The sequence below is a fragment of the Falco peregrinus genome, chromosome 17 (assembly GCF_023634155.1).
Source record: "Falco peregrinus isolate bFalPer1 chromosome 17, bFalPer1.pri, whole genome shotgun sequence".
Lineage (NCBI taxonomy): Eukaryota > Metazoa > Chordata > Aves > Falconiformes > Falconidae > Falco > Falco peregrinus.
The window spans coordinates 899,103-926,511 of NC_073737.1; the positions used below are offsets into that span (position 1 = coordinate 899,103).

General features: G+C 63.2%; 2 protein-coding genes across 3 annotated transcripts; one reads left to right on the plus strand and one right to left on the minus strand.

Annotated features, from left to right (window-relative positions):
* The first annotated feature begins 778 nt into the window (after positions 1–778).
* BRF2 (BRF2 RNA polymerase III transcription initiation factor subunit) lies at positions 779–4,418 on the plus strand. 2 transcript variants are annotated; one of them, XM_055820083.1, is made up of 5 exons: positions 779–964; positions 1,439–1,498; positions 1,838–1,947; positions 2,062–2,159; positions 3,428–4,418. In XM_055820083.1, the coding sequence occupies exons 1-5, from the start codon at positions 811–813 to the stop codon at positions 4,164–4,166; spliced, it is 1,161 nt and encodes a 386-aa protein (XP_055676058.1). In that variant the 5' UTR covers positions 779–810; the 3' UTR covers positions 4,167–4,418. The 2 variants fall into 2 exon arrangements, with proteins under 2 accessions (XP_055676058.1, XP_055676057.1); XM_055820082.1 differs by having other exon boundaries at positions 1,838–2,159.
* Positions 4,419–5,171: 753 nt separating this feature from the next.
* On the minus strand, positions 5,172–26,816 carry ADGRA2 (adhesion G protein-coupled receptor A2). The gene is made up of 19 exons (XM_055820081.1): positions 26,546–26,816; positions 18,181–18,252; positions 13,874–13,945; positions 13,698–13,769; positions 13,322–13,393; positions 13,054–13,217; positions 12,763–12,976; positions 12,209–12,373; positions 11,412–11,613; positions 11,173–11,322; positions 10,878–11,039; positions 10,370–10,579; positions 10,093–10,294; positions 9,635–9,843; positions 9,379–9,506; positions 8,969–9,092; positions 8,655–8,800; positions 8,434–8,523; positions 5,172–8,155 (listed from the first exon to the last, which is right to left on the minus strand). Exons 1-19 carry the CDS (start codon positions 26,761–26,763, stop codon positions 6,946–6,948), a joined length of 3,882 nt encoding a protein of 1,293 aa, XP_055676056.1. The 5' UTR covers positions 26,764–26,816; the 3' UTR covers positions 5,172–6,945.
* Positions 26,817–27,409: the final 593 nt, after the last annotated feature.

Sequence of the window (27,409 nt, forward strand, 5' to 3'; positions counted from 1 at the left end):
CTGGTGACGAAAGCTGGGGGGCTTGGGGGGGCTGTTGCTGCACTGACAGCTCCAGTGAGGGCACGGAGCTGCGGCCGATGCACCCCGGGGGGACACGGGCTGTGGCTTTGGCATTCACCCTGGCTCTCTGCCGAGCTGGGCACCAGTGGATGCAGAGCTAACTGCCTTCTCCATGCTCTGCAGCCGGCTCCCAAGGCGCTGCCATGTTGGAGAGCCATTTTGGAGGGGCGAGGAGTAAAGGACCTGGGCCAGGGCTCTGGGAACAGGCTGCCTCTGAGGAGCAGCCGCTGCAGAGGCCTTTGGGGTGGAGAGCCCCCAGCTGCGGCCCTCAGCGGGTCCTGCCGTGGCTCTGGGGGCCACAATGCTGAGATCTGGGGCAACCAGCTGAAATGCCAGAACGGGCCTTCGGGCCCCCGAGGTGGAGCTGGCAGCGCCGGGGAGCAGACAACGCGGTGCGGGACCCCCTGCCCCGTGAACAGAACCGGAGGCCGGCCTTAGGGCCGCTCCCGACAGATTGAAGCGCCGAGGAGCCGCTCAGCACCCGCCCCGGGCCTGGAGGCGGCGGTAGAAGCGGGGGCAAGCGGGAACTGGCCGGGGGAACGCGGCGGCGCCCGGAACGCGGGAACGCGGCCTGCGGGGTCCGGGCGGCGGGACGGACCGCGAGCGGCGCGGCGATAGGCGGGCTGCGGGGTGGGCGGGGCGGCGACGTGCGGGCGGCGCGGCGATTGGCGGGCTGCGGGGTGGGTGGGGCGGCGATGGGCGGGCGGCGCGGTGATAGGCGGGCTGCGGGGCGGGCGGGGCGGCTCGGCCATGGCGGCGCGGGGAAGCTGCCCCGCCTGCGGGTCGGCGGCGCTGGTGGAGGACGCGCATTACGCGCAGCAGCAGCTGGTCTGCGCCGCCTGCGGCTGCGTCCTGGCTGAGGGGCTGCTCACCACCACCTACACCGAGGAGGAGCACCTGCGAGGTGCGGGGGGGCCCGGCCCGGGGATGTGCGGGGGCCGTAGGGGGCTTTGAGGGGATGTGAGGGAGTTCTGGGGGCCTGTGGGAGGCTGCGCGGGAATGGGGGGAGCCGGGGGGGGCTGTGGGAGACTGTGGGGGGGATGTGGAGGGCTATGCAAGGCCGTGGGGGGGATGTGCGGCGCCGTGGGGGGACTCTGTGTGTGTGGGGGTGTCTGTGTAGGGCCGGGGAGGGCTGTGCGGGACCACAGGGGTATGTGGGGGGCCGTAGGGGGCTGTGCAGCGCTGCCGGGATTGCACCGGCCACGTCCCCTGGCCAAGTCCCCTGGCCAAGCAGCACGGCTTTTCCCTGTGGGGCTGGGCCAGCAGCACTTTTCCGGCTGCCTCCAGGCCCAGTACAGCTGAGCTCGGGGGTCTTAGGGGTCTTTCTACTCTAAAGGCCTCTGTGGGGCTCCTGGCTCTAACAGTGGCTGTTTTTCAGAGGTGGCGTATTCCCAGAGCACCGGCCAGAAGGAGCAGCTGAGCCGCTGCCTGCAGCGAGGTGAGAGCATGCTGTCCGCCTGCCTTCGCACCTGTCCCCTCCAGCTGCTTCTCCCAGCTGTTTAATGTGTTCCCGGTGCACTCCAACATGGTCAGAGCCTTGGGAGCTGGCCGTAGACCATGGAGAAGGCAGTTAGCTCTGCATCCAGCTGTTGCCGGCCTTCAGCAAACTGTCTCACCTGCACTGAGGGACATGGGAGACGTTCTCCTGCTGCCGGAGCTGAGCTGCTCTCGCACCTTTTCCTGGGGCTGGGTGAAGGCTGGCTGTGCTGTGACATTGAGGAGAGGTATGTATCAGAAGGTGCTTGAGCTGATCTTTAAGGGAAGTGTCTTCTCACAGGGATCAAGCGGGTCCAGGATCTCTGTAAAGTCCTCCAGCTCCCAACGGTGTTTGAGGAAACGGCAGTGTCATACTTCCAGAGAGCTCTCCAGCACCCCTCCTTCCACCTGGTCAGTCTGGAGAAGAAGGAGCTCCTGGGGGGCTGCTGCGTCTTTGTGACTTGTCGACAGCACAACTGGCCCTTGATGATGGGGACAATCTGCTCTCTCCTTTATGCGAAGCAGGAGCTGTTTGCCAGTGTCTACCTGAGCCTTCAGAAAGAGCTTGGGCTGTCTGTGCCAGCCCTGAGCCTGGCAGACCTGGTGAAGACACACCTGAACAGGTAACTGAGCCTCTTTCAGCCATTTCAGAGTCCTGTGTTGGACACTGGTGGGTGGAAAAGCTGCTGAAACGCAGCTGTGGCCAGGGCAGAAGTCCACAAGGACAGAGAGGGTGACCTGTGCTGTTACACAGGCACGTTGCTGAGTGCACTAAGGCAAAACCAGATCATCTGGAAGAGTGTTCCCTTGGTCCATTCGTGGTCTTGCGTGCTAAGGGGGGCACATCTACCACTGGGCTGGGTGGCAGTACTGGTGCAGCAGCATCTAAAGTTTGTGATCTGGGAGTAAAATTTGTTGTCCCTTGAATGACAAACTTAACCAGGTTCTTGCTCCATCCAGCGATCATAGTACAACAGGGTAGCCCGGGGGTGGAGGTCAGCTGGAGCGGTGTTTGCTGGGTGGAACGGCTCGCCTCTGTGCTAGGGTTTGTACAGACCGTGACGGCTTTTTTGCCTCCCTTGTCACAATCTGGGCTGTGACTCTTCTCTTTCTGCCCCTTTCTCCTCAGTTTGGAGAGGGCAGTGAGGCACTAGGTAACACGAGCAGAAGCCCGTCGCAGGGTATGTTTGCTCTTACTGCAGCCAGCTCCCGTGTCAAGCTGGATTACTGCGGTGCTGTGTGATGTGGTTTCCCTGGCCCGGCTTTGGCTGGGTGAGAGTTATTTCTCTCCTTGTAGCTGGTGCGGTGCTGCGCTTTGGGTTTGGTGTGAGCGCAACGCTGAGAGCACACTGATGGGTTTGGTCCTTGCTGGGCGATGTCAATACTAAGTCAAGGGCTTTCTAGTTTCTTGGACCCCGTCAGTGAGAGGACTGGAGGGACATGGGGAATCGGGAGGGGACACGGCTGGGACAGCTGACCTGAACTAGCCAAAGGGATATTCCATACCACAGACCCTCACGCTCAGCATATGAACCAGGGGGAGTTGGCTGGGGCCGGCCAGTCACTGCTGGGGGCCAGGCTGGGCATTGCTCAGCAGGGGGTGAGCAGATTGTGCATCACCTGGGGTTTTTGTTTTTCCGTTTGGGTTTTATTCCTCTCTCTTTCTCTCTCCTTTTCATTATAGTTGTTGTTGTTATTATAATCATTTTATATATATATATATATATATATATGTATAAACCCCCCTGTCCTTACCTCAGCCCACAAGTTTTACCTTTTCCCCAATTCTCCTGCATCCCACTGAAAGGGGAGCGAGTGAGCGGCTGCGTGGTGCTTGGTTGCTGGCCAGGGTTAAACCACGACACTAACAACATTCTCTTTGCTCTTCCAGCTTTCGGCTGTTCCAGCACGCGACCGACATCCCTGCCCCGTTTGTGGAAGACAAGGAGACGATGGTCACCCGCACAATGCAGATTGTGGAGCTGGCCAGCGAGACGTGGCTGGTCACCGGCCGGCACCCTGTTCCCATCGTCATGGCTGCGGCTTTCCTGTCGTGGCAGTCACTGCAGCCTGCCGCCCGCCTTGCCTGCACCTTCGCAAGGTTCTGCAAGCTGGCGGGCGTTGATCTGCCGCCACCGGCGCACCTGCGGCTGAAGGAGCTTCTCGACATCCTCCTGAGAATGGCCTCCCAGCTCGCCTGGCTGAGGATGTTTAACATGGACAAGAAAACTGTGGTCAAGCACATTGGGGACCTGCTGCAACACCGAATTTTCCTGCTGAAAAATGCCTTCTCCCTGGAGGACGAGGAGCAGCATGCCTCAGACCCAGGCAAGGGGTCCCTGGGCGAGGGGTCCCTGGGCAAGGGGACCGCCGGCTCTCCTGCAGCAGCAGGCGGGGCAGTGCAGGAGGAGGGCTGTCCCTTGGAAAGGAAACGCCAGTGTGAGGGCAGCCCGAGGCCTTTGCTGCCGCCCTGCCTTATCAATCCAAGGAAGAGACTGCGGACGGCAGCCCTGAGCGCTTCAGACTCTGCCATCACTGGCGACGAGCCCATCTCCGACAGCGAAATCGAGCAGTACCTGCGGGGCCCGGAGGAGATCCGGGCCTTCAGGAAGGCCAAGGCCTGGCTGTGAAGATGCTCGTCTCTGGCGCCTTGCAAAGGACGGTGCTGCCAAAGACACCAGGGCTGCAGGGACTGTGGGACCAAAAGTGTGAAACCCCTCGGTGACAGAGCCATGACACTGCAGGGACAGTTGCCCACAGGAGCAGGGTTGTGGCGGGGGAGCGGGCTATGTCCTCTTTCATGTTCTGGACCAAAATGGGGCTTTTTGTGGTGTTTTGGGTTGTGTTACGCTTCTGTTAGAAATGAAAGCACCCGTGCCAGGGCTGGCTTCTGGATTCTTTCCCATTGCAGCCTCTGGTAGAACATGTTTCGGTGTGTCCCGGTGTTGCAGGAAAGCATCACACGCGAGTCCATTGAGCCCGTGGCTGTACAGCAAGGTGCTGACGCCTGGGGGAAGGGCTCCAGCACCTTCGCTGATGCTGGTTTTCTGTGGTGTTGCTCCGGCTTTTCTGGGGTGGTCTCACCTTCTTGTGCTTCTCCTCCTTGGGCAGAATGGCTTTGTGAGGGTCAAGGAGAATGTTAATTTGCTGAGAGAAAACTAACCTGTCTCAGTTAACTAAGGGATGTGAGGCTGCTGGGTAGGGTGGCAAAGGCTTTGGGCTGTGTGTGGCCAGTGCTGCTGGTTGTTCTCGGCAGCGTGGCTCGCTCAGTGAGGCGGTGCCCTCTCCGTGCCTGGCGATCTGTTGTATTTGAGTGCAAATTCTGTGAGGAATAACAGTAGATCTTGGCAGACTGGCAAATCTTTAATATATTAAACAAAACATATCTGCTAGAAACATTCTATTTATATAAAAATGCAAGAAGACCCCTTTAAAGACATTTCTTTGGCATACTTTCCCCTCCCTCCCCCACGTATATTGCAAGAAGCTCTCTGTTGATATGTCATTTGCTTGTAATGTAAACAGACAAAAAAAAAAAAAGTGTAATTAATAATACAAAGCTTTTTATATAATACTGTCACAGTGCAGCAAGCGTATATAACAACTCAGCATCAGCAAGACCGTGTAGGCTGTGATATTGACAATAAGGATTTAAATTTATTAAATACCAGGCGCGATGAAGCATGGCTTAAGCCATCGGTCGGCAGAGACGTGGAGGCAGGCAGGGAGAGGCAGAACCGTGTTACACCCTGGGGTGCCCCAGCCCTGCGGGGTGAGGGTTCCCCGAGGGTGGCTGAAGGTGAGACAGATCTGCTAAGTGCTTTTCCTTCCACCGGCTTCTGGCTCCCCGTTCCTGCCTGGTCCTCGCAACCCCTTGGGAGGTAGCTATATTATTAATTAAACTCATTTGCACGCAGGAGAAAATGGAGGCCCAGGGAGGCTGGGAAGGGCAGGGGAGGTAGCAGGCTCCCATCCCACCATTACTTTTAGGGCTGGGGTTGGCGTCAGCTGGGCTCAGTGCTGGACAAGGGGTGCAATACAGCCCGGGTCCAGTGTGCTGCCCTGTACCAGCATAGGGATGGGGTGCTCCTTGCCCGGCTCCAAGGTAAGCAGCCTCCTCTCCTTTTGGGAAACCTTCGAGATCTGGCAGGGGATGGCTCCCAGACCCTGCTGCTGTCTGCAGCATGGCTGTTTTACCTGCATGCTAGAAAAAAAGGGGGGAGACTTGTTTTTAAAGTGGGAAAAATAAGTGCTTATCCAAGTTCCAGCCCTTTGAATGCATCATGTGAACTGCCCAAGGAAGTTCCCTAATTAATTGTCATCTATCTCCCACTTTACCAGGGATGGCCCCTGCTCCCTGGTGCTTTCCTCTCATCTTACACGAGTGCGAGGCCAGTAGCTGGGGGTGGGGGGTTTCTCCACCTTCCTAAGAGCAAACCCAGGTACTTTCTGAGTGCGCATCCCTGGGCTGAGGACAAGGGCCTGCTTTGGGTCTCAGCCCATGGCTCAGCTCTTTGGTGCTTTGGCAGAAAGGGTCAGTCTCGGCTCTGGCAGCGGCACAGCTCCGCCAGCCCACCCCATTGCATAGCTTATGCCTCCGAGGGCTTGGGAGCCTTTCCTGGCTGGGATTTTAGTGTCTGGCATTAACACAGTGCAGACAATCACCTCACCTTGGAGCTGAGGCTCCTTTTACCTTGTGCTTGCTTCGCAATATGGCTTTTGCTTTGGCAGCCGCCTAACCCACGGGGCTAAACGCTGGCATCTTAACACAAACGGATAAAAACTTTTGCATGTAAAAACATTCCAGACGGAGAAGCTGCTCTCTGGCTTGCCCAGCAGCAGCTTGCTCAGGCTGGGGTCGCACGAACATCGGTGCTACGGTGCCTGTACATAAAGGGCACTTGGTGTGGTCCCCTCAGCGGGAGTATTGCAGTCGTGGCACAAGCGGGCTATTGCCAAAGCACCCGCTCCTGGAGAACACTGGTCGGTAACGAGGCACTCTCATCACTTACTGATCTGTCTATACATATATACATTCAATAATATAGCTTTGAAAAATAGACATTTGTTTCCTCTGTATATTATAAAATAGTATTTAGGATCAGTCTCAAGTGACATGCAGGAGCCGTTAAGGTACAGCTGCAATTCAGGCTGCTGGAGAGCAAGGATTGCCTTTCGCCTGGGGGCCCCGGCACCGCTGCGGGAAGCTTTGACCCTCCTCGGGGGGATGGGTGGGCCTGGCATCACCCTCCACCCGGGGTGAGCTGGAGCCCCCAGCCGTGCCGCCCAGCCCCACTAGTGCACGTGGTGATTCCCACAGTGTCACCTCACGGCTGCCCCGAGCGGCTCCAGCCACGGCTCCCGAAGGAAAATGCTGCGGCGCTGTGGCCATCCAGTCCTTCCCCACCTTTACACGGTGGTTTCGCTCTTCCAGAGGCCTGTCTTCATGCCGGCCACGCTGTCGGCACTGGCCAGGTTGACGTCGTACTTGCTGCCCTTGAGGCCGCCGTTGTGGCTGGCCACGTTGAGTGGGTAGGACCGGCGCTTTGCCTCCTTCTCGGCTGCGCTGGCTTGCCGCAGGTTGTCCCTGCTGGCGCTCCTCCGGCGAGCCTCGGCGAAGTCGGGTGCCCGCCGTCCACCGTCGCTGCCTTCTGAGTGGCTGGGTGCCATCTCCCCGTCCTGGGGGGCCCGCGGCCCCCCGCGGCCACTGCTGCTGGGGCTGTTCCTGCTGCTGTGATAGCTCTCAGAGTGGCTGTTGTGGAGGCTCCCGCTCTCGCTGGAGGGATGCTCCGAGGAGGGGCCCCGCAGCATTTTCAAGCGGTGGTGCTTCCCGTCCCGGCACTGCTTAGTTCTGCCGCGGTGGTTCCTGCGGCCGTGGAGGTTGCTGGCGTGCCTGCCGGCACTGGCCGTCCTGCTGTCGGCGGTGTCCGGCTCCGGGCAGGTGGCTGGGTGTGCGTCCGCCTGGCTCTGGGCTACCTGCAGGTTGGTGAGCTTGCAGCGGCCCCCGGCCGAGCCGGCGCTGCTGGGTGAGGAGGAGGAGGCACTGGAGCGAGCCGCCTCCGGGTCGCAGCTGATGAAGACCTGCGAGCCATCCTCCGGCACCAGCCCAGGGTGGACGTACGCCTGCATGGGCAGCGCGTTCCTGTAGGAGGGGCAGCAGGAGAACCAGGAGCTGAGGACGTCCCGGCGCCGGATGCAGTGGTGGATGAAGATGAAGAGTCCCAGCGCCACGGCGGTGACGCCGTAGAGGCAGCTGAAGACAATGTTCAGGTACCAGCGCTGGGACACGGCCAGGGCGCCGAATGTCCACAGGGCGATGTACAAGGCGTGGGTGGTCACCAGCGCCCAGAATTGCACCTGCAGAGAGTAGATGCCATCTGTCTCAGGGCAGGGTGGCCCCGAGTTCAGCGTGACGGAGATGGACCCGGAGTCTGTCAGGAGGTCACTGGCACCCCCCAGCTGCGGCGGTGGCTCCAGTGGCTCGGGGACATCTTTCCGGCGTGACGGTCGGCACTGGAGGCTGAGCCCGGCGCAGAGGAAGTAAATCCAGGTGACAAGCAAGATGAAAGCCACAGGGACGTAGAAAGCCCCCAGGCTGGGCCGCCACACCAGCCAGCAGCTGTGCGGGAGGAAAGGAGCGCTGATGAGCAGACCCGGGTGCCTGCGCATGTGTTGTGGTGCTGCGATGCTCAGCACCCTGGCCGCAATGGCACGGGCTCTGCGGAGGCCTGCTGGCTGCCTGGCTGGGGTTTCTCCCCAACATATGGATACTTTTGGGACAAATCTCACCAGTCTTTCCCCAGCTTGCCCAGAGTCCTGGTGCTGCCAGTTCCCATGCCCCGGTGAAGGGAGGCTGCCCGTTTGGGGAGGATGGCACGGTTGAGCAGAGGCACTTACTATGGGTTGTTGTCATGGTAGTTGTGGATGTTGACGGCCGCCGTGATCCCGCAGATGATGAGGGGGATCCCACCAGCGATCAAGTAGAACCTGCATGGGGGAGACACTGTCACCGCACGCCTGCAGTGAGCCCTCGGCACAGCCACGGGCAGGACGGGCTTGTAGGGCAGAGGAAGCCCCCCCAGCTCCCCGTTCCCCCCACGGGGAAGGGGTGTTTGTACCGTAGCATGGGGCTGGGGGCTGGCTGGGACATGTCCCCATCTGGCTGCTGCGGTGCCTTCCAGGTCGCCTCCTTGTAGAGCACTCTGGCCTTCACTGCCATCCACAGCAGGGTGGAGAGGGAGGAGTAGTGCAGGATGATGCCGACCTGCAGGAGAGGGGCAATGGGTGGGCAGGCGGGTGCTGCAGGCACGGCTGCGTCCCCGCCGTCACCATCCTGTGGGTCTTGGCAGGGTGACACCTCACTGTGCCAGGCTCAGCGGCCCTGGGGGCGGCAGCAGGGCGCAGGGGCCCTCCCCTCGCCCCCGGTACCTACCGCTTGGCACACAATCAGGTAGCCGGTGAGGGTGATGCCTCCGGCAAAGACGGCGGCCGTCATGGCGATGTGGAAGCAGAGGTTAAGCAGCATGTGCCAGCCCTTCCGCGGGATGAGAATGGTGCTGGGAGAGAGGCACAGCGGGCACCCATGAGCTCCTGCCCAGCCCCGAGCGGGACAGTTATTTACAGCACGCGAGAGCCACAGCTCCCGCAGCACCCATCCTGCCTCCGCTGCTCCGGAGGGATGCTCTGACACAGCCTGCCCCAGCCAGGCAACGGAGCAGGCCTGACAGAGAATCCGTACACGTAAGTGTACACATAAGCTGCTCCAGCTGCCCGGAGACACCACCCAGGTGCAGCCCCTCCAGCCACCGCGCAGCCGAGGCCAGCGCCAAGGTGCCCGCTCACCCGTGGTTGACGATGTAGGTGATGATGGTGGTGAAGAGGCAGAGCAGCAAGATGGCCGTGCAGGTGTACATGGCCGGGTGCAGCACCTCCACGGCACCTCGCGCCTCGCTGGGGAAACCGCTCAGCTCCTGCGCAGCCCAGCACAGCCCGTCAGGCCCTGCACCACCCGTCCCCATCCCTCCGCACCACCTGCCCGCAGCCCCCAGGCTCCGCACCCCTCGGGCAAGGACCCCAACCCATTGCTCACCCCACCTACCATGAGCACAGCCACGTTGCTGAGGTGCCGGCAGTGCAGGGAGGTGACGTTGGGCTCGCGGGCGGCCAGCTGGCAGCCCTCAGCGCTCCAGCCCCCCATGCCCTCCAGCACCTCAAAGTTCCAGTATGCGGCCACTGGGTCTGCACCCTCCCCAGGGTGCCGCAGTGACACGGCCACCGGCTCTGACAGGTTTCCCACTCCGCAGCCATCTGCAGCAACGGAGAAACCTGGTCAGCAGGACATGAGCCACCCCTCCACCTGCACCCCAAAAGGGGCTGGACACGGGGGACCCCCACACTGCATCCCATGGGCACGTTGCCACCTCCCCGAGGACCCCCAGGGATGGCTTCGCACTGCAGGAGCACCAGGGCAACACCCCAGGGAGCCCCACGGAGCTCCATCCCCCAAGAAAAGCCCCACACAGGGCACCCCAAGCCCCCCAGACATGCAGCTCTTACAGGTCCCGGCATAGATGACTGGTGTGGCCACGCTGCGGCGTTTGCCGTCATCAGCCAAGCGGGAGGAGTTGCCGGTGCTGCAGAAGAGCTTGCCATTGCGGAAGACCAGCAGCTGGAGCTTGCAGTCGGCCAGCGGCGCAGCCGGGACGGGGCTGGCGAAGAGGCTGGGTGGCAGCTGGATGGAGGCCAGGGCGATGCTGTTCTGCGGGCAGACGGTCACTGGTGAGCAGGGGCTGAGCCCACCCCAGCACCTGCCCGGCCCCTGGCGTACCCGTACCTTGATGTGGAAGCTGGTCAGGGAGACGTTGGGGCGTCCCGTGGTGCAGCGCAGCCTCAGCTGCTGGTCGGGCATGGGCTCGGCCCCCCGCTCGGCTGGAGGGGGACGCCCGGCGGGGACCCCGTCCTGCCGCTGGAAAGCCACGCAGCTCAGCCCCACGTAGCTCTCAGGCTTCACCACGTACGCCTCGAAGGCGATGTTGCGTGAGTTCTGCCAGGCACAGCACCGCAGGGCATCAGCCCTGGCATGGCCAGAGACCCCCGGCATGGGCAGAGACCCCTGGCACTTCCAGAGAGACTCCCAGCCTGGGCAGAGATGTCTAGTGTGGCCAGAGACCCCCAGCATGGCCAGAGAGACCCCCAGCATGGCCAGAGAGATCCCTGGCAATGGCCAGAGAGACCCAGCGTGGGCAGAGACCCCCTAGCACAAGCAGAAAGCCAACCCAACCGCTCCTCCTCCCTCTTCAGCCCCCCACCTCCAGGCAGCCCGCCCTTTGCCCCCCACTCACCACCGCCATGTGCTGGGAGTTGCTGCTGAGCGTGTGGGCGGCAATTTTCTCCAGGGAGCGGACGATGCTGGTGCAAGCCTTCTCCTCCTTCTGCGACATCCACAGGATGTGGTCGTCCACCAGCATGATGTTGCTGGCCATCTCCACAATCACGTCCGTCAGCTGCGAGGACAGTGAGCGGCTCCACAAAGAGCTACTGCTGTCCCCAGCAGCAAACACCCCAATTCATGCTTTTCCACTGCAAAAACACCCAGCAGGGCTGGGGCAACCAGGAGACAGGAGCAGTGCTCGTTACCTGCTTGATCTGGTCCACGTAGCCGATAAATTTCTCTATCATTTGTGCCACGTAGAGGACATCAACCATGTCCGAGAAGTTGGCTGCCTCGGCCGTGTAGACGCGGAGCTGGTGAGCCAGGGTCAGGGCATTGGAGGCATTGATGGGCATCTGCAGAGCGGCACGGCCACGGTGGGGTGACGGTCACCGGCTGCACCAGCCCCCTGGGCACAGCTGAGCCCCCCCGGTCCCCGGCTCACCAGCACAAAGGTGTAGAGGACGCGGGTGATGTCATTGGTGTAGAGGCAGTGGGAGTAGTCACCCTCCTCCCAGCGCCCGGCGCGGTCGCAGCGCCGCCATGCCTGCTTCTCCGCCGCCGCACCTGCGCCCGCCGGCCCCGTGGCGAAGGGGTACTGCAGGCAGGGCTGGTAGGCGGTGATGCCTGCCAGGGTGCGGGGCCACCTGCGGGCGCAGGCACATGGTGACCATGGGGCACCTGCCACCAGCAGCCCCCTCCCCAGCCTGCTCTCCCCGTGCAGACCCCACCCAGCACCACGCCACAGCCCAGGGGCACCGCAGCCCCCAAACCCCCGCAACAAGCCCCTGCCCCCCCTTGGCTCTGCAGGGACCGGGGGTGATGCTCCCCAAAAAGCTGCCGCTGCCCCCTCCAATCCCAAATCCCACTCGGCTTAGCACAGCACAGAGGAAAGCAGTGGGTGATGGAGGGGCACCACTAATTTAAGCCACATTGACTGTACCAGTAATTTATATTCATAACGGCCCCACCGGGGTTACGGCGGGCGCCCGGAGCCTTTTGTCTCGTGCCAGAGAAATTCCAACACCTCTGCTGCTGGAGCCAGGCTGCGCCGCCGGCACGGGAAGCCCTTCAAAAGAGCTCGTGCTCCCTGCGGCCGCTAATCGCTACCAGACTGCTGGTCACCTGCGGCGAGCCCCCCGCCCCGGCACACACCGCTCACGCTGTACGTGGCACACACCACGTGCACTCCCTGTCCTGACGTGGCACCTGGCCCATGGCCACACCACTGCTGGCCCCTACCTGAAGTCCCCGCGGTTGTTGGTGACCCGCTCAGCAGGGCAGTAGGATGCGGAGGTCTCCAGCACCACGATCTCCACCTTCTTGCTGACGTTGCCCTGGGAGGTGGAGACGGCACACTCCCACTCGCCGTTGGCAGAGATGTGGATGTTGGAGAGGATGAGCTCGCTGTGGGCAGAGGGGACAGGCTGGCACGGAAGGCCTGCCCCACGGGAACCCGCCACAGCGGTCCCTCAAGCTTGGGGGCATGAGGACACACACCACCAAGCACAGAAGGTGCTCACATTTGGCGTCCCACCCATGGCACTTGGTACCCAAAAACCAGCAAGCCCTGTGGCCATGAGTGCCTGTCCCCATCCTCGTGTTGTTTCCACCATCATCCCCACCTCATCTCCATCCCCATCCCCATTATGTCCCCATCTCATCTACATCCCCATCTCATCTCCATCCCTGTCCTCCTCATCCCATCTCCATCCCTGTCCCCATCTCTATCTCCATCGCATCCCTGTTCCCATCTCTGTCCCTTCCCCATCTCCATCCTTGTCCCCATCGCCAACCTGGTGATGAAGGTGCAGTCATGGATCAGGCTCTCCTCCACGATGACACCCGTCCGCTCGTCCTCCTCCACCGGCTCACGGTTGTGGTACCATCGGATCTGGGTGCTGTTGTCCAAGTAGGTGGCGGTGCACTGGAAGGGCAGCCGGTCGCCCTGGAAAACCACCTGGCGCAGCGATGGGATGAGGTGGTGGGTGTGCAGCTCCGGGGCGCCCGCTGCGGGGGACACAGCCGGCCGGGTGAGCCCGCGCCCCCACCTGCCGCCGCCGCCCCCCGCCCCGGCCCCGGCTCACCGCAGCGGAGCTGGCTCTCCCGTGCGCTGCGCAGTGGGAAGGCGTGGAGGTGCCGGGGGTAGACGCACGCCGTCCGCTCCGAGATCTGCGCCGAGCGGTTGCGAGCCCAGGGCAGCACCCAGCGCAGGTTGCAGTCGCACGTCAGGTACTCAGTGGCAAAGTCCCTGCAAGGGCTGGTGTCACAGGGTGCCCGCGGGGTCATGCCATCAGCGCCGAGACCCTCTGGCAGGGCCCCCCTGGCTGTTGAAATCCTGGGGCACAAACTCACACGACTTTCAGGGAGGGGAGCTCGTTGAAGACACCGGGCGGGAGGCTGGAGAAGATGTTCCCAGACATGTTCCTGCAGGACAGGAGAGAAGGGTGGCGTGGAGGGGACCGGGGACCTGCTGGGAGAGGGAACACCTCCCAGGCCCCTCGCTGTGCCTGGACACTCCACCTGCCGAGGGTGGGCATGGGGTAGCCACAGCCTGACAAGCCCCCACACTGGGCGGAGGCAAAGGGTAGGTGGCATCCTTGGGATGTGGCATAGGGAGAGCCTTGGGATGCAAAACTGCCAGCGATGCCTCAGGGCAGGGGACAGCCCCGGGGGCTCCTTGTGAGCCAGGGAACAGGGCTGGCCAGGGCATCCCCAGGGAGCTACTTACAGCCTGAGCAGGTTGGGGAGCCCCTGGAAGACGCTGGCACTCAGGCACCCAATGCGGTTGTTGGAGAGGTCCCTGCAAGGCAAGCGGAGGTGCCATCAGGGCTGGGGACGCCCCGCTGTCCCCGCTCCCCCCTGGGCTGGTCCCAGGCTCCCTGCGGGGGCTGCACTGGCACTTACAGACGTTTCAGCTCGGGGAGGCCAAGGAAGGCGCCCGGCTGGACCGTGCTGATCAGGTTGTTCTTCAGGTCCCTGCAGGGAGACAGACACAGAGCTTGGGGGGAGCCTTGTCTGCAGGAGACACGGCGCTGTGGGGCCGAGGGCATGAGCGCACCCCGATCCACCCCCAGCTCCCATCTCCCACGCATGGGTTCCTCAGCCGCCCCAGGTGCTGGAAACTCCCCTGCAAGAGCCTCATTAGCAGCTTTCCATCCCATTTCCCGCTCGCTCGTTATCTCTCCAAAGGGCGCAGGGAAGGTGTGAGGCTCCCTGCTGCTCACGGGGGGATGCCAGCCCCTCTGCACGCCCTGGCGCGCTGTGGAGCATCGCATGCCCATGCACGCTGGTGGTGGCCACCGTCCCCTCCTGTACATTGTTTCTGGAGCAGCCACATCCCGGCGGGTTATCTCCTGCATGCAGGATAAGAGCACATCGCAATTGCCAGCACGGCCCCAGAAGGGCTTTGCAGCCCTCAGGAAGCTCATTTGGGTTATTAGCCTGATTGGAGGCACGTATCTAATCAGAGGCGTGTGCCGGTGTGGGGTGTGGGGTGGCTGCTGGCACGGTGGGGTGCGCCGGTGGCATCAGCCGCTCCATCCAGCCCTGGGACCGGCGAGGTGGTTCCTGCCGAGCACTGACGCTGGCCGGGAGAGGAAATGGGATCCATATGGCAATGCCGCGTTTATTTATAGCAGTCTCCACGGTGCTCATTGCCGGATCGCCTGCTGCTCCACGTGCGGCCCTGGGGACACCCATGAACCACAGCCCCCGTCTGAAGGCCACAAGCTGGTGCGCAGGACGGGGGAGCAGTGCAAACCCTTCCGGCAGATCTGGGGGTGCAGGCAGGCATGGGGGTCACACCGGTGAGACACGAGGGGCCACGCAGGGAGAGGGAACCCGGGTGGCGCTGCCTGCACACTGCAAACACATGGACGTGCTTTGCTCCCAGACCAAAACTCACTCCAGTGACTTCTACAGGTCCCCTGCTGACCCCAAATGGGCAGGGCTCGCGGCAGGGGGACACGGCCCTGTGGTGGACCCCAGGGAAGGGAAACACGATGTGATGCCTTCTGGGCCAGCATCATCCCAGCCCCGCTTGGCTGCTGCACCAACTGCCCATGCCGGCCTCCCTCAACAGGGAAAAGGTGTCCTGGCAGCTCCGATGGCCGGGTGCCCCGACAGGGGGTGCAGGCAGGGTGCGGGCAGGGTGCGGGCAGGGGTGCACTGGGGCCAGGTGAGCGCCGGTGCTGAAGGAACAGCTCCACTCACCTGCACCGTCACCTGCACCGTCACCTGCACCGTCACCCACCGCACCAGCAGCCGCCCCACAAACACCCACCCAGACACACCAATGGCGACCACCAGCCCCAGCCCCGCTCCCTGCCAGGGCCCAGCCAGAGATCCCAAGGACCCCCATCCCCTCAGACACCCCCTGGCACACACCCCTCGCACAGCCCGCAGCAACCGAAACATCAACTGCCAAAACTCAGCGCCACAGGCTCTGGCCGGCTTGCAGCTGGGGCTGGGGGCTTCCAGGGACCACCGGCCAGGGATGGGACCCACCGGGGACCATGCTGGGCCCCGGGGGCGCACGGCCAGCCCATGCCTGGCGCTGCGGGGAGCCTTCCTCGCTCAGTCACTTCCTCCCCGCTGGCCAGGGGCCCGGGGCTGCTGCTGCTGATTTATGATAAGGCTCTTCTCTCCGCACTGCGGTTGTTTGCCTTTGCGTTTCCGCCGGTGCCGAGCCCCCTCCTCCCCCTGCCCCGGTAGGGTGACATGCTGCAGGCACGAGAGCCAGCAGCGGCACAGCGCCACGTGTGCATGAGGACCCCCCACTGCCACATGTACATGGGGACCCCCCTGCCACCATGTGCACATGGGGACACTGCAAACCAACTGCCTCCTTCCCTGAAGCAGCGAGCCGCAATGCACGCAGCAAACCCTGGCACAGAGGGCCTGATCCAGCCCGGTGCGGCTGCAAGGAGCCCAGCACCCCGGGGCTGAGCCCACAGCCACACAAGCACCCCTGTGCACACAAGCACCCACCGCAGCCTGGTGTAGGCAGGCGGGTGGACAGACTCCATCGCCGCCACTGTCACCCGGATGAGCCCCGTGGCAGCCCACAGACCCAAGGGGGGGGCACTGGCCCCAGTGGAGGGCAGGACGTTCCCAAGCGGGGCTGCGCTAATGAGCGTGGCCGCCCTGGCTGCATACCGGTCCTGCTCAGACTCATTAATCTCATTACGCCGCTACAAATCACCAGAAATGCCAAGCTGCAAGCCTGGAGGGGTGGTGGTCCGTGGGGGCACCCTGCACACCACTGAGACCCTGGGAACAGGTTTCCCCCCTTCTTGTTGGGTCACCAAAGCACCCATGCTGGGCAGGCAGGGACCCCATGAGCCCCAGGACAAGAAGCAAGGGGCTCCGCAGCCCCCACCATGTCCCCACCGTGCCAGCACTGTCCCTCCATGGGGCACGTCTGCACCGCGGCCCCAAACCGACCCGATGAAAACAATTACGGCTCATGTCGAGAGCAATCAGGCGCGGCACAGCGCGATGCTGGCTGGCCCGGGATGGGGGAGCGCTGCCCACGGCCCCCCCCCGACGTGCTGGTGCTCCCTCTCCAACCCGCGCACGGTTTCGGCACAGCAGAGGTGAGCGGGAGGTGACATGGGGTGACAGCGCTCCCAGAGCACAGAGACTTTTCCAGGGACCCTGGGGGCTACAAAGCCATGGTCCCCCCCAAGGTGCCAGCCCCCCAGCTCTGATGCAGCCATTCCTGGGAGCGCGGCACCCGCGGCGGCCCCAGCTGCTCCCTGCCCGTGTGCATGTTAATCCCTCCCGTTAATGAGAGCTCGGAGCTGGGAGCAGGAGGAGGTGACCCCACGCCTTGGAACCGTGTTGGGAGGACTCAGCCAAGCGGGACTGCAGGGACTCAGGGTCCCCAGGGTGACTGCTTCCTGCTCACCCCGAAAACAGCCCCTCAGGGACTTCCACGCCTTTAAAATCCCAAACCAGCCCCAGCACCAGGCACTGAACGCTCTGGCATGCCAGTGCCACACCGCAGCGCCACGCACCCCAACTGCAGTGCCGTGCACCCCGCTCGACACCGTGTACCCCACGCACAGCACTGTGCCCCCAGTGCTGCCCAGAGGATGGCACCCACTGGGCGCTGCATGCTCCAGAGCGATGCCACGAGCGGGCACTGTGCACCCCCTGCCCTGCAGCCCCCATCGCCTCCGGAGCAGCTGGGCTCCGCTGCAGACTGGGGCAGGTGCACACACTGTAACTCGAACAAGACCCACGTTAATAAACGCTTCCTTGTTGGGGCTAATGAAACGCAGGTGGTGTGGGTCCCGCTGCCCCTGGGGAGCCCCCGCGAGCCCCCCAGCCGGTAGGGCCATTGTTGTGGGGCTGTGCCAAACCCCTGGCAGGGCTCTAACCCTCCTCAGACCCGCCACTGACCAGATGCAGTGGTGCGGCTGCAGGGTGGCACTGGCAGCACCTGCCCTGGTGGGTCCCCAAGCCCTGTGTGCTGCCTGCCCTGCCTGCATCCTCTGCTGCCCGCACCTCCCTGCTGCCCCTGCCACCCGCCCCCTGCCCCTCTGCATCCAGAGCCATGCCCTGTGGGAAAACACCAGGCCAGGCGCTGCGGGGCAGGGACCCACCGCCCAGTGGCAGGGGACCCCACAACTGCGGCCCTGGTGCCAGCACCACGTGCCGCAGAGGATGCCCAGCGCAGAGGCCCACCAGCAGCTGGGCCACCATCCCAACGGGGCAGCATCCCGCAGCAGGAGCCCGCTCAGCCCAGGAATGCGTGAGACCCTCACGGGGCCGTGGTGGGGAACAAAACGCCCTCAGTGCGCTGGTCCCCATTCCTGCATACCTACAGATCAAACCCATATGGGGGCCATAAATCTCCCCTTATTACAGCTCCCTCCATAGAGATGCCTTTCATGAAGAGATAAGAAAGTTGACTTTGTTCGGGGGGACAATGTTGCTTTTCATACCGGCCCTCACAGAGCGTGGCCCCCCTGGTGCCTCCTGCCCCGGCACAGCTCCCGGGGTCCCTGGGATGCCGTGGGTGCCAGCAGCAAACCCTGTGCCCCAGTGCCGGCCCTGCCGCAGCAGCCGGCAGCGGCATCAGGAGCAGGACCTGTGCAGTGCTGCCAGCACCGGCCCCACTCACACCCATGGAAGCCCTGCCGGCACCGCGCTGCTGTGCGCCCCTCCAGCCCCGACCCCCCAGCCGCCCACCGGGCACTCACAGCTTCTCCAGAGCCCACAGCCCGAAGAAAGAGCCATTCTCCAGCACGGTGATCTTGTTGTTACTCAGCAGCCTGTGGGAAGAGCAGAGGGAAAGGCAGCCCTGTTACTCAACCTGCTGGGCAGGAGGTCCATGTCCCGGCGACCTGCGGGGCTGGAGGGGGAACAGGGATGGCAAGAAGCGGCAGCCCCAGTTGTGCCGCTGAGGTGGTGATGGTGAAGTCCCAAGGACAGGCTTGCATGGCCAGGTGGGGACATGGGATGTGACACCTGTGTTGGGATGCCACGCCATGGTCCATGTGTATGGCAGCACCAGGATGGAGGCGCCTGGGACCGTGCTGGCTCTTGGGGTGTCGCTCCTGTACCTTGGCCTGGGTGTAAGGAGCTGCATGTGTGGGCAATGAGATCCCCAGCCCAGCAACTGCACCGAGAGGCACCCTGAGGACCTGCAGCCAGGTGAGGACCCCGCGGCACCCCAGCTCTTGCCCCCCACCAGCCTGATCCCCTCCAGTCACTGCATTGCAGCCATCCTGGGGGCCTCCCAGCACTGGGATTTTATCCCAAAATAAAGAGCTTTCCTGACCAAAGGGGCCCTTGTGAGGTGACAGGAGAGGGAGGGGGGCACAAGCATCCGACAATTCAGCCAGGAGCTCATTAAAGCACATCAGTAGCAATTAGCAGAGCCAGACCCCAGCCTGGGGACAGGAGATGGCTCTGGGGACCAGAGGTGCTTCCCTGGAACTCCCAGGCGGATGCGTGGGCACCGGCAACGTTCCCGCTGGCAAACGTGACCCAAAAGCAGAGTGGGGGCAGGCAGCAGCGGGGGCCGAGAGGGCACCCTGGAGCCCTGGCCAGGGGCGAGGCGAGGGGAAAAAAGGGCTCATTGAGGGCCGGAGCCGGGGCTGTTTACACACGGGCGGGCTCTGCCGCCGGGCTGAATGGTGGCTGTGTGCTGCAGAGCTCCATCCCCTCCAACACCGGCCTGCAGCACCCGTCGGCATCGCTCGGCTCTCCCTGGCCAGGCTCCCGCGCCGGGGCTGCCCCAGCAGCGGGCAGGATCGGGACCCCGCACGGGGGCTGCGCTGCAGCGGGGGTGGCTGGTGGGGAGGGGGGCAGGCGATGCAGCACCCCCCGTCCTGGGCCGCATCCTGTGCTAATGAGGAGCTGCCACCGGGCACCGCCGTGGCCGCGGGGCCCTGCGACCCGGCTGGCAGCAGGGATCGGAAGCGTCCGGCAGCCCCGACAGCCTGCAAATTGCTTCCACACGCCGACGGCTGGAGCTGCCGCAGCCAGGGCCACATCTCACCCTTTCCTCCCTGCGGGGACCACGCTTTGGCAGGGCTGGGCTCACCTCAGCACCAAGCACTGGTGCTGGCCAACAGCAGCCCTGGGACCCTGCCCGGAGCTGGGGGCAGCAGGGATGCTTCCCGCATTGCTCCCCGGCTCTGGGGCACGGCAGCCCCACGGCGCACCTCGACTCCCCATCACAGTGCCGGCAGGGACTGTTGCTCAAGGCCATGCTGGCCCCAATGGCTCCAGAAGGTTTTAATTCCAGCAGCAGCAGATTTCACAACCCGGCAAAGCCTTCGCAGGCTGCGCGCGCATGGGGGGACCTCGGGGGCTCCCTGCTAGAGCTAGGGCAAGCAGAACCCCCTGCCTCAGGGAAGCATGATGGACCCTGCCACAACAGCCCTTGGGGCTGCATGAGCTGCAAGCGCAGAAAATGGAGAACTGCATGAGACCCCGGTCTCAGACGTCCCGGCCCACAGTGCCAGGGGGTCCGTGGCATGACCAAGGACACATGCAGCCTCTGGGCAGAGATGAGCCAGGCACGCTGGGCGAGCTGGACCCGGCCATGCTGGAGCCTCCCAGGGCAGAGGGATACAACCACAGACGTGCCACCAGCACAGTGGGCAGAGAGCAGGCAGCTGCCTGCACCGGAGGCCAGTGCTGGAGAGCTGCGCCCAGCTGGGAGCGCAGTCCCCTGCCACCCCCCAGGACTGAGCCCCGGTGCCGGGGATGCTCGCTTTGTTCGCAGACCCCTGGGACCATCTGCATCTCTGCCATAAAACCAGCGCTCCCCGCCTTAAAAGGCAGCATCCCGCGCCCCGATGGGATCAGCCTCCCCTGTGATCTGCAGCCAGGCAGCTGGGCCAGCAACCCACCCGCCGACGGCCGGGAAAGCAGCCACAGGGTGCCCTCCTCGTGGGATTCAGGGGAAAGCCACCCCTGGAGCCACCAGCCCCTTGGGACCAGCCATCGGGGAGCGCAGGAATGGCTGGGACCCTGACATGACGCGGGGGCACCCTGAGCCACCGGCACTGCCCACCCGTGCCATGCTTGGAGTCTGGTTTGCCTTTCCTTAAGGAAAAGAGGTCCCCGACCAAAAGGAGTGTTTGGCACACCAAAACTGCACGGACAGCAACGACTTGACTGAAAGTTCTCTCCCTCATAAAACGTTTTCTGGGTAGCGATCCTGGCTCCTCTTTTCCCTGCCTTGTAGAAGCCAGCCGGGTCACGTTCCCCTGTTACAACTCACATCCTCAAACACGGTTATATTTTGTTTTCTCTAGTTTTATGGATATTTTGTTCCAAAAATTTTTCTGTTTTGTTTTTTTTCCAGGAAGTTCTCATCAGGCTCCACGGGACTTTCCGTTCCCGTGCGTCCGCAGGCAGCAGAGCTGTGTGCAGGTCTCTGGCACTATCCCCTTACAGAAAATTTACTGAGAAACCCTAAAATACAACAAAATAAGTGTCCCTGAGAGGCCATCCCAGCCCAGCACAGGGGGGTCACAGTCAAGCAGCCCCCAAGCCCCACTGGGGCAACAGGACCCCTCATTAGGACCCCGTCCTCGGCACGTGGGACCGGACCTGAACCCCTTGGCTGGATTTCAGAGCCCAAGGGCTGCCCCTGTTCTTGTTCTCAGCTGGGAGGGGAGATCGACTGGGGGGGGAAAGGGGATGGGGGGCTGGACGCAAACCCCGCAGCTGCCCCGCAATCGCCCTGGCTCGCCGTGGCCAAGGTGGCTGTTGCTGCCGGCAGGCTGGGGAGCATGCCGGTCTGGGGTCGTGGCAGCTCTCCGGATACTCCCTGAGGTCTGTGTGGGGCTGGGGGTGCAGAGGGGATGTGGTGCCCCCATGTCCCAGCCATCCGCAGGCTTGGCAGGCCATGAAAGCACAGCTGTGCTCCTCCAGAGCCGCTGCTCGGCTGTGCCTTGGCTCCAGCCCAGGCTGGGACTCCTCACCTCAGCAGCACTGGACACGTCCCGGCAAGAGGTACCCCCCTGCCCCAGGCTCGGAGCGATGTGCCCAGCACAGGGCGGTGGGAAGGGCTGGGGACCCCGTGCACACCCCCAGCCCTTGGTGCCTAACCACCCTCACGCCCAAGAGCATCCTCCCAACCAAAACGGTGCCTGCAGCCCACCCAGTCAGCCCGAGACCCTCTGGTATCACAGTGCGTGGGCAGGCGGGTGGCTCCCGTCGCCTGCCAGGGACAGCCCTGCTGCTGGGACAATAATCGGCTAATTGAGCGATGGCTGGAAAAGTCTCTCTGGACAATGCAGGGATTAAGGACCAGAGCGTCGAGTCAAACGGAAACGATAGGGGGATGTGTGGTGGGGATGGGGGTGGCCGCGCAGGAGCCCCCCAGGGAGCATCCTCCCATCCCAGGGGGATACAGCCTTGGAAGGGGTGCAGCACCCTTGCTCCCACCCAGCCGCACAGGGCTGTCCTCGGGGCTCAGACCCCACGAGGCTGCAGGCAGGGAGATGGAGCCATCCCTTCTCCTTCCTTTTTTTCATCTCAAAAAGAGGAGCCAAAAGCGAAAAAAACAAGATTGTTTTTTCAAGCGTGCTGGAATCCACTTGGATAAATAAGGGCTCCAGAAACTGGGCTGCTGAAACAATAAACTTCCTCTGGACCCAACCAAAAAAGGACGCGGGGAGACGGTGGCTCCTCAGCACGGGCAGCAGGGGAAAGGCAGCGGCGCAGAGGTTAATAAGGGGGGGGGGGGGCCTGTGGGGGTGGGGAGGCTCGCTATGCTTTGCTCTCCAAGTGCATTAATTCAAAGCATATGCTCGCAGCAGATATGGTGCAGGCTGCGCCCCAAGCACAGCTCGCTGGTTTGCAGAGGGGTTTTAGGAAAAGAGGGGCCCCGGAGCTGGCAAGAGGTGGCCAAGGGCTCCGGCACCAGGAGGGGCTCTGGAGGTGGCAGCATCCCGGGGGGGACCTTGCAGCTTCCAGCCCAACAGGGCTGGAGACCCCCGGAGCTGGCAGGGGGCTCCCCCTTCCCACTTTGTTTGGGCACGGGGTGGGGGTGGTGAGGGGTGGGTAGCTCTTCCCCTCCCCATGATGTGCCCTGGGGCGTTGCCTCCAGCCTCACGTCACGCCGGGCTATTTCGGATGGTGAAAATTATTGTTCCAACCCTATGCTTTTGTTAGCACAGGAAAAATAAGCCCCGGAGAGAGGGCGAAACCTCCAGAGCCAGCACGGGGCAGCAGAGCCGGGATGCTCCGATGCACCGGGCAGCACTGTGACCCCACAGCCCCCAGAAAAACCAAACCTGCCGGAGCCGCAGCCTAATAAATAACAAATAGAAAGCTGAAAAAGGTTTGAGAAAGAAACCATCTGCAGGGCCCAGGACAAACCAGCCTTGGAGAGGGGAGTTCAAGTAGAACTGGAAATTGGTCATAAGTCAAAGCCCTCTATTCCCTGCAGACAATCTGTAATTTCAGTGCAATCAAGCTGTGCACATAAATGAGGCCTGTGTGGGGATTCCACATCTGGAAGAGGTTTGGGCTCCCGCCCGTGTGACAGTGGGGCTGGCCACGGCCGGCGCGGCTATCTGGGTCTCGTTAGGGATACAGTGCTTTTTCCATTAGGCGATTAGCACAGGGGTCAGCTGGAGGGGGAGGGAATTAAAGCCTTGTTACTACACGTCTGCAGAGCCCCGGCACCTCGCAGCCATGCTGCAGGGATGTCCCCAAGAGGTGCCAAATCCCTGACCTCAAGCCATGGGAAGACCACAGTCCTGGGAAGCTGGATCATGACGGAGAGGCTGGGGAAGACCCCAGGCTGCGTCGGTGCAAGCTCTGCTGGGACAGCTGCAGCCAGGCGAGCTCTGCAGGGCTACGAGTTAAAGAGGGGTAACAACCCCACGCATTAAGGCTGGCATCGCTCCTTCCTCCCCACAATGAGCCGGGGCCAAGAATTAACCTCTAGGTATAAAACGGTGCAGGTGTCAGAGAGCACATGCTTCGTAGCATCTGCTGGGCTTGCATGGGGCTGTCACATCCCTATGAGCATCATCCTGCTTGCCAGACCCCACGCGTGTCCCCGTGCTGGCTCCCTGCGCCTGCTCCGCACTGAAGGCAGTGCTTCTGCCTGCCCCGGTCCTGGCAGACCACTCCGTGCCCGCCAGCCGCAGGTCTCCCCACGGCACGAGGTTCTCAACTAGGACCAAAGACCGTCGGGATGCGGCTGGGATGGCTGTGGATATTTAGGCAAGAACCAAAGCGCTCCATCCCCCTGTCCCACCACCATCCCAGAGCTCCAGGAGCTCCAGCACCACAGCCCCTGGCATCACACCCACCACCAGGACAGAGCACGACCACTGGTTCCCAGCACCCGTGGCCACGCCGGGGCTGTTCCCTGCCACCGCGGCTTCCCCACATGGAGTTAATTCCTGCAGCTCCACATCTGTGGCCACTGCCTCGGCTCCCTCCCAAAGCAGCGATCCCTGATCCCTTCGAGGGGCCGAGGGAGGAGGAAGGGAGCCATGGCTCCGGCAGACGGCTCCCTGTGAGAAACCGCCACGTCCCCCGGGACACCGTGGCTGAGCCCAGTGCTGGCTGCAGGGCCGGTCCCCAGCGCCGCCGCCACCCCTGTCCCCTGCTCTGCCCCTCTGCAGGCTGCGATGCCAGCAAGCATTTCTCAGGCACAGGGGGTAAATAAGCAGCAGCTGCCGCGGATGCAGCCTAGGATTCCTTAGCGCAGGCCTAATAATTAAAGATAAATAAAGAAGTAAACCAAGAGTGTGGGAAAAAGCCAAACGAGAGCCAGGGTGAGAGACCCACACGGTGGCAGACCCCCTCCGGCTGCCCGACCTCCTCCTGCCACCCGCGTGTCCCCAGCCATCGCCCGGGCGGCCAGAGCGGTGGCGGAGGCAGCAGCCCTCCTGCACCGGCAGCTTCTGGAAGAGCCTCCCCCACGCACAGTGTTAGCGCTAACACATGCCTGCTTCCCCGGCGGCCCGGACGAAGACTGGAACAGGCTCTGCTTTTAAGCCGTTGCTCTGCACAAAACACACCATACGTTTCCTGCGACTGGGGCAACGGTGATGCTGAGCATCCCTGGGGCACAGCGGGGACCTGAGCATCCCCGGGGCACGCCATGGAGCCCTGCTCAGAACCAGCTCACCCGCTGGGCTCAAAATGTGGTTGTCCACAGCGGGGTGTCCCCCGAGGCACGTGCAGCCCTTGCCACGTGCCCGGGCCCTGCTGCCTCCTCCGCTCCCTGCCCACACCCCAGCGGTTCCAGGAGACGCTCCCGAAGCTGGAGCCTCTGGTTTTGATTGTTCCATCTGGAAAGGGTTTAGAATAAATCATGTTTACTGCGCGAGAGCAGAGCCCAGGGTCACCGCATATTTGTAGGTTTCTGCCTACGCCTGTAGGTTTCATGTCACGTTTTAGTGGGATCGTGTAATGCCCTAATGCTTCTGCACGGTCATTCTAGCCTCTCCAAGGAGCCGGCCCCAGCACAGACTGCTCCAAACTCCCCTGTCCCACCAGGCACAGCCCACCTTGGCTGCTCCGCCAGCTCAGGGCTGCATGGGGCTCGACTTGTGCTCAACGTTGCAGTTACACTCGCTCACGCTGGAGAAAGCACCAGAGCAGGCAACTAACCAGACGTTTTTCCCAAATACAAATTGACAGAGGACTCAAGCATCCCTACAAGTATTTGCAAGGGGCTGACATACAAGAAAGGACTGAAGGAGGAAAGAAACGAAGAGTAAAGCCCACCCAAGGGATAAGTGCGACTGGAGGGCCCAGCCTCCACCAGCCCTGCAGCCCCCACCAAGGGGAGCCCAGGACACACGTTGGTGCTGCTGCTCTGGTTTGATTCATGCTTTTAATATGACCATCACACTTCAGACCCTGCTCGTGGCACCCACACAGCGCAGGCTGTGTCACAGCCACACTCCACATGGGGGATGGCAGCATTGCAGCCACCCCATTTTAACAACATTGTCACCCCAAAACTAAGACCCTTCGCAGCGAGCGGCACAGCACACGGGGAACCAAGAGATGCTTAGAAATAGCAGTGACTCCAGCACATGAGCAGCAACGCGACTGAGCGGGTTCAAGCACGTGAGAGCAGACCGGGTGAGGAGCACGGCAGCCCACAGCCCAGTCCTGCGCAGCCCCAGTCCTCCACAGCACCCAACAAAACCCACCCGAGGAGCAGGAGGAGGAGAACCAAGGCCATGAGCACACTTGCGTGGGCAGGCAGGCATGGCCAACCTCCTGGGACAGCACTCTGGGCAAAAGCGATGTTTCCTCCAGCACAGCGCTGCCGCCCTGCCCTCAAAACCAGATTTTAATTCAAACGTCTCCTCCAGAGTTATAAATAAACCCTGCAACCCGCTGCTGCAGCGAGCAGGCATGCTGGCTGAAACCCCAACCCTCCCCAGCACCGAGGGCACGAGGAAGCTTGGAGGAAGCTTGGAGGAAGCTTTAGATGCTTTGCACAAACCCAAGACCCGTTTACGGCTCCTGATCTCTGTTCAGCAAATATTTCCAGGGAGAACAGTCACTTTCAAACAAAAACATCCTCCCCCAGCACTCCGACAGCAAATGCTGTGGAGGGAAGCATGGAGAAGGAGCTCGTTTCCTGGATTTCCAGCTCGCATCCACACTTTAAACCTGTCCCGCTGTCACACCGTGGGGACAGCGGGGTCCTGTCCGAGCTGGGCTCCCCGACGCTGCCGGCCTTCACCCCGTGCCCCCCGTCCCCCCCAGCACCTGCCCGCCCGTGGGAACACAGCCCCAGACAGCGGCCAAGCGATACACACCGGCACAGAGCGATGCGGGGGTCCCCCCGCTGCTCCCACTCCCCCGGGGCCACCAAGTGGCACGGGGTGGGCTCGGTGTGACCCACGCGTGGGCTCCCAGCCCTCTCAAGCTGCAGCAGGCTCCCGGCCGGGGCAACCTGGGGGTGCGGGGCCATGCCCGGGGAGCGATGCCACGGGACCGGGGAGCTGTACCCGGGGGAGCGGTACCCGGGGCCGGGGAGCGATGCTGGGGTCCGGGGGCAATGCCCTGCTCCGGGGCGTGGGGCGGGGGCGATGCCCGGGGCGCGGTACTCACAGCGTGGCGGTGCCGTCGGGCAGCAGGCGCGGCTCGGGCGGCGCCGGGAGCCCCCCGCCGCTGCAGACCACCCTGCGGCGGGGCGCGGCGGGGCCGCCGGGCGCCTTGGGCCGCTCGGCCGCACACTTGCAGCCCAGGCTCTGCGCGGGGCAGCTCCGCGCCGCGGCTCCGCCGCTCAGCGCCGCCGCCAGCAGCACCAGCGCGGCCGCCCGCCGCATGGCCCCGGCCCCGGGCTCCGGGCTCCGGCTCCGCGCCCGCCGCCGCCCCGCTCCCCGGGGCGGCTCCGGCGGCGCCGCCTCCCCCGCTCGCCGCGCTCCGCCGCCGGCCCTGGCACCTCCCCCGGCCCGCCCCGGCCCGCCCCGGCCCGGCCCCGCCGCGGGCACCGGCTCGCCTCCCCCCGGGGTGGCAGCCTGCGTGGGAGAGGGACCCCGCGGGGTGCCGGGGAGCCCGAGCTGCAGCCCCGCGCCCGCCGGGGGGCGAGAGGCGCCGGCTCCTCCCCGGTGCGGAGCGGGAGCCCCGGGTGTCGGCGGGGACCCCGCGAGGACACGAGCGCCGTGGGCCAGGCAGCCCCTCGCGATGGGTGGCTGCGGCCCCCCGCGGGACGGGCGCGGGTCCTGTGCCCGGGGTGCTGTGCCTGGGGGTGCTGTGCCCGGCGTGCTGTGCCCGGCGTGGCAGCATGGCCATGCCCCCCCCAGCCCCTCGGGACCCTGCACTGCAGAGGGACCGCCCTGCACAAACTCACGCAGTTCACTCTATGGTCACACAGCTCCGGCCCCTCCTGGCCTCCACTCCGCAGTTAACACTCGTCCCATCTCGCCTTCCCTGTTTGCTTCACTGGTTTCACGCTAAGTTAAATATTTTTCT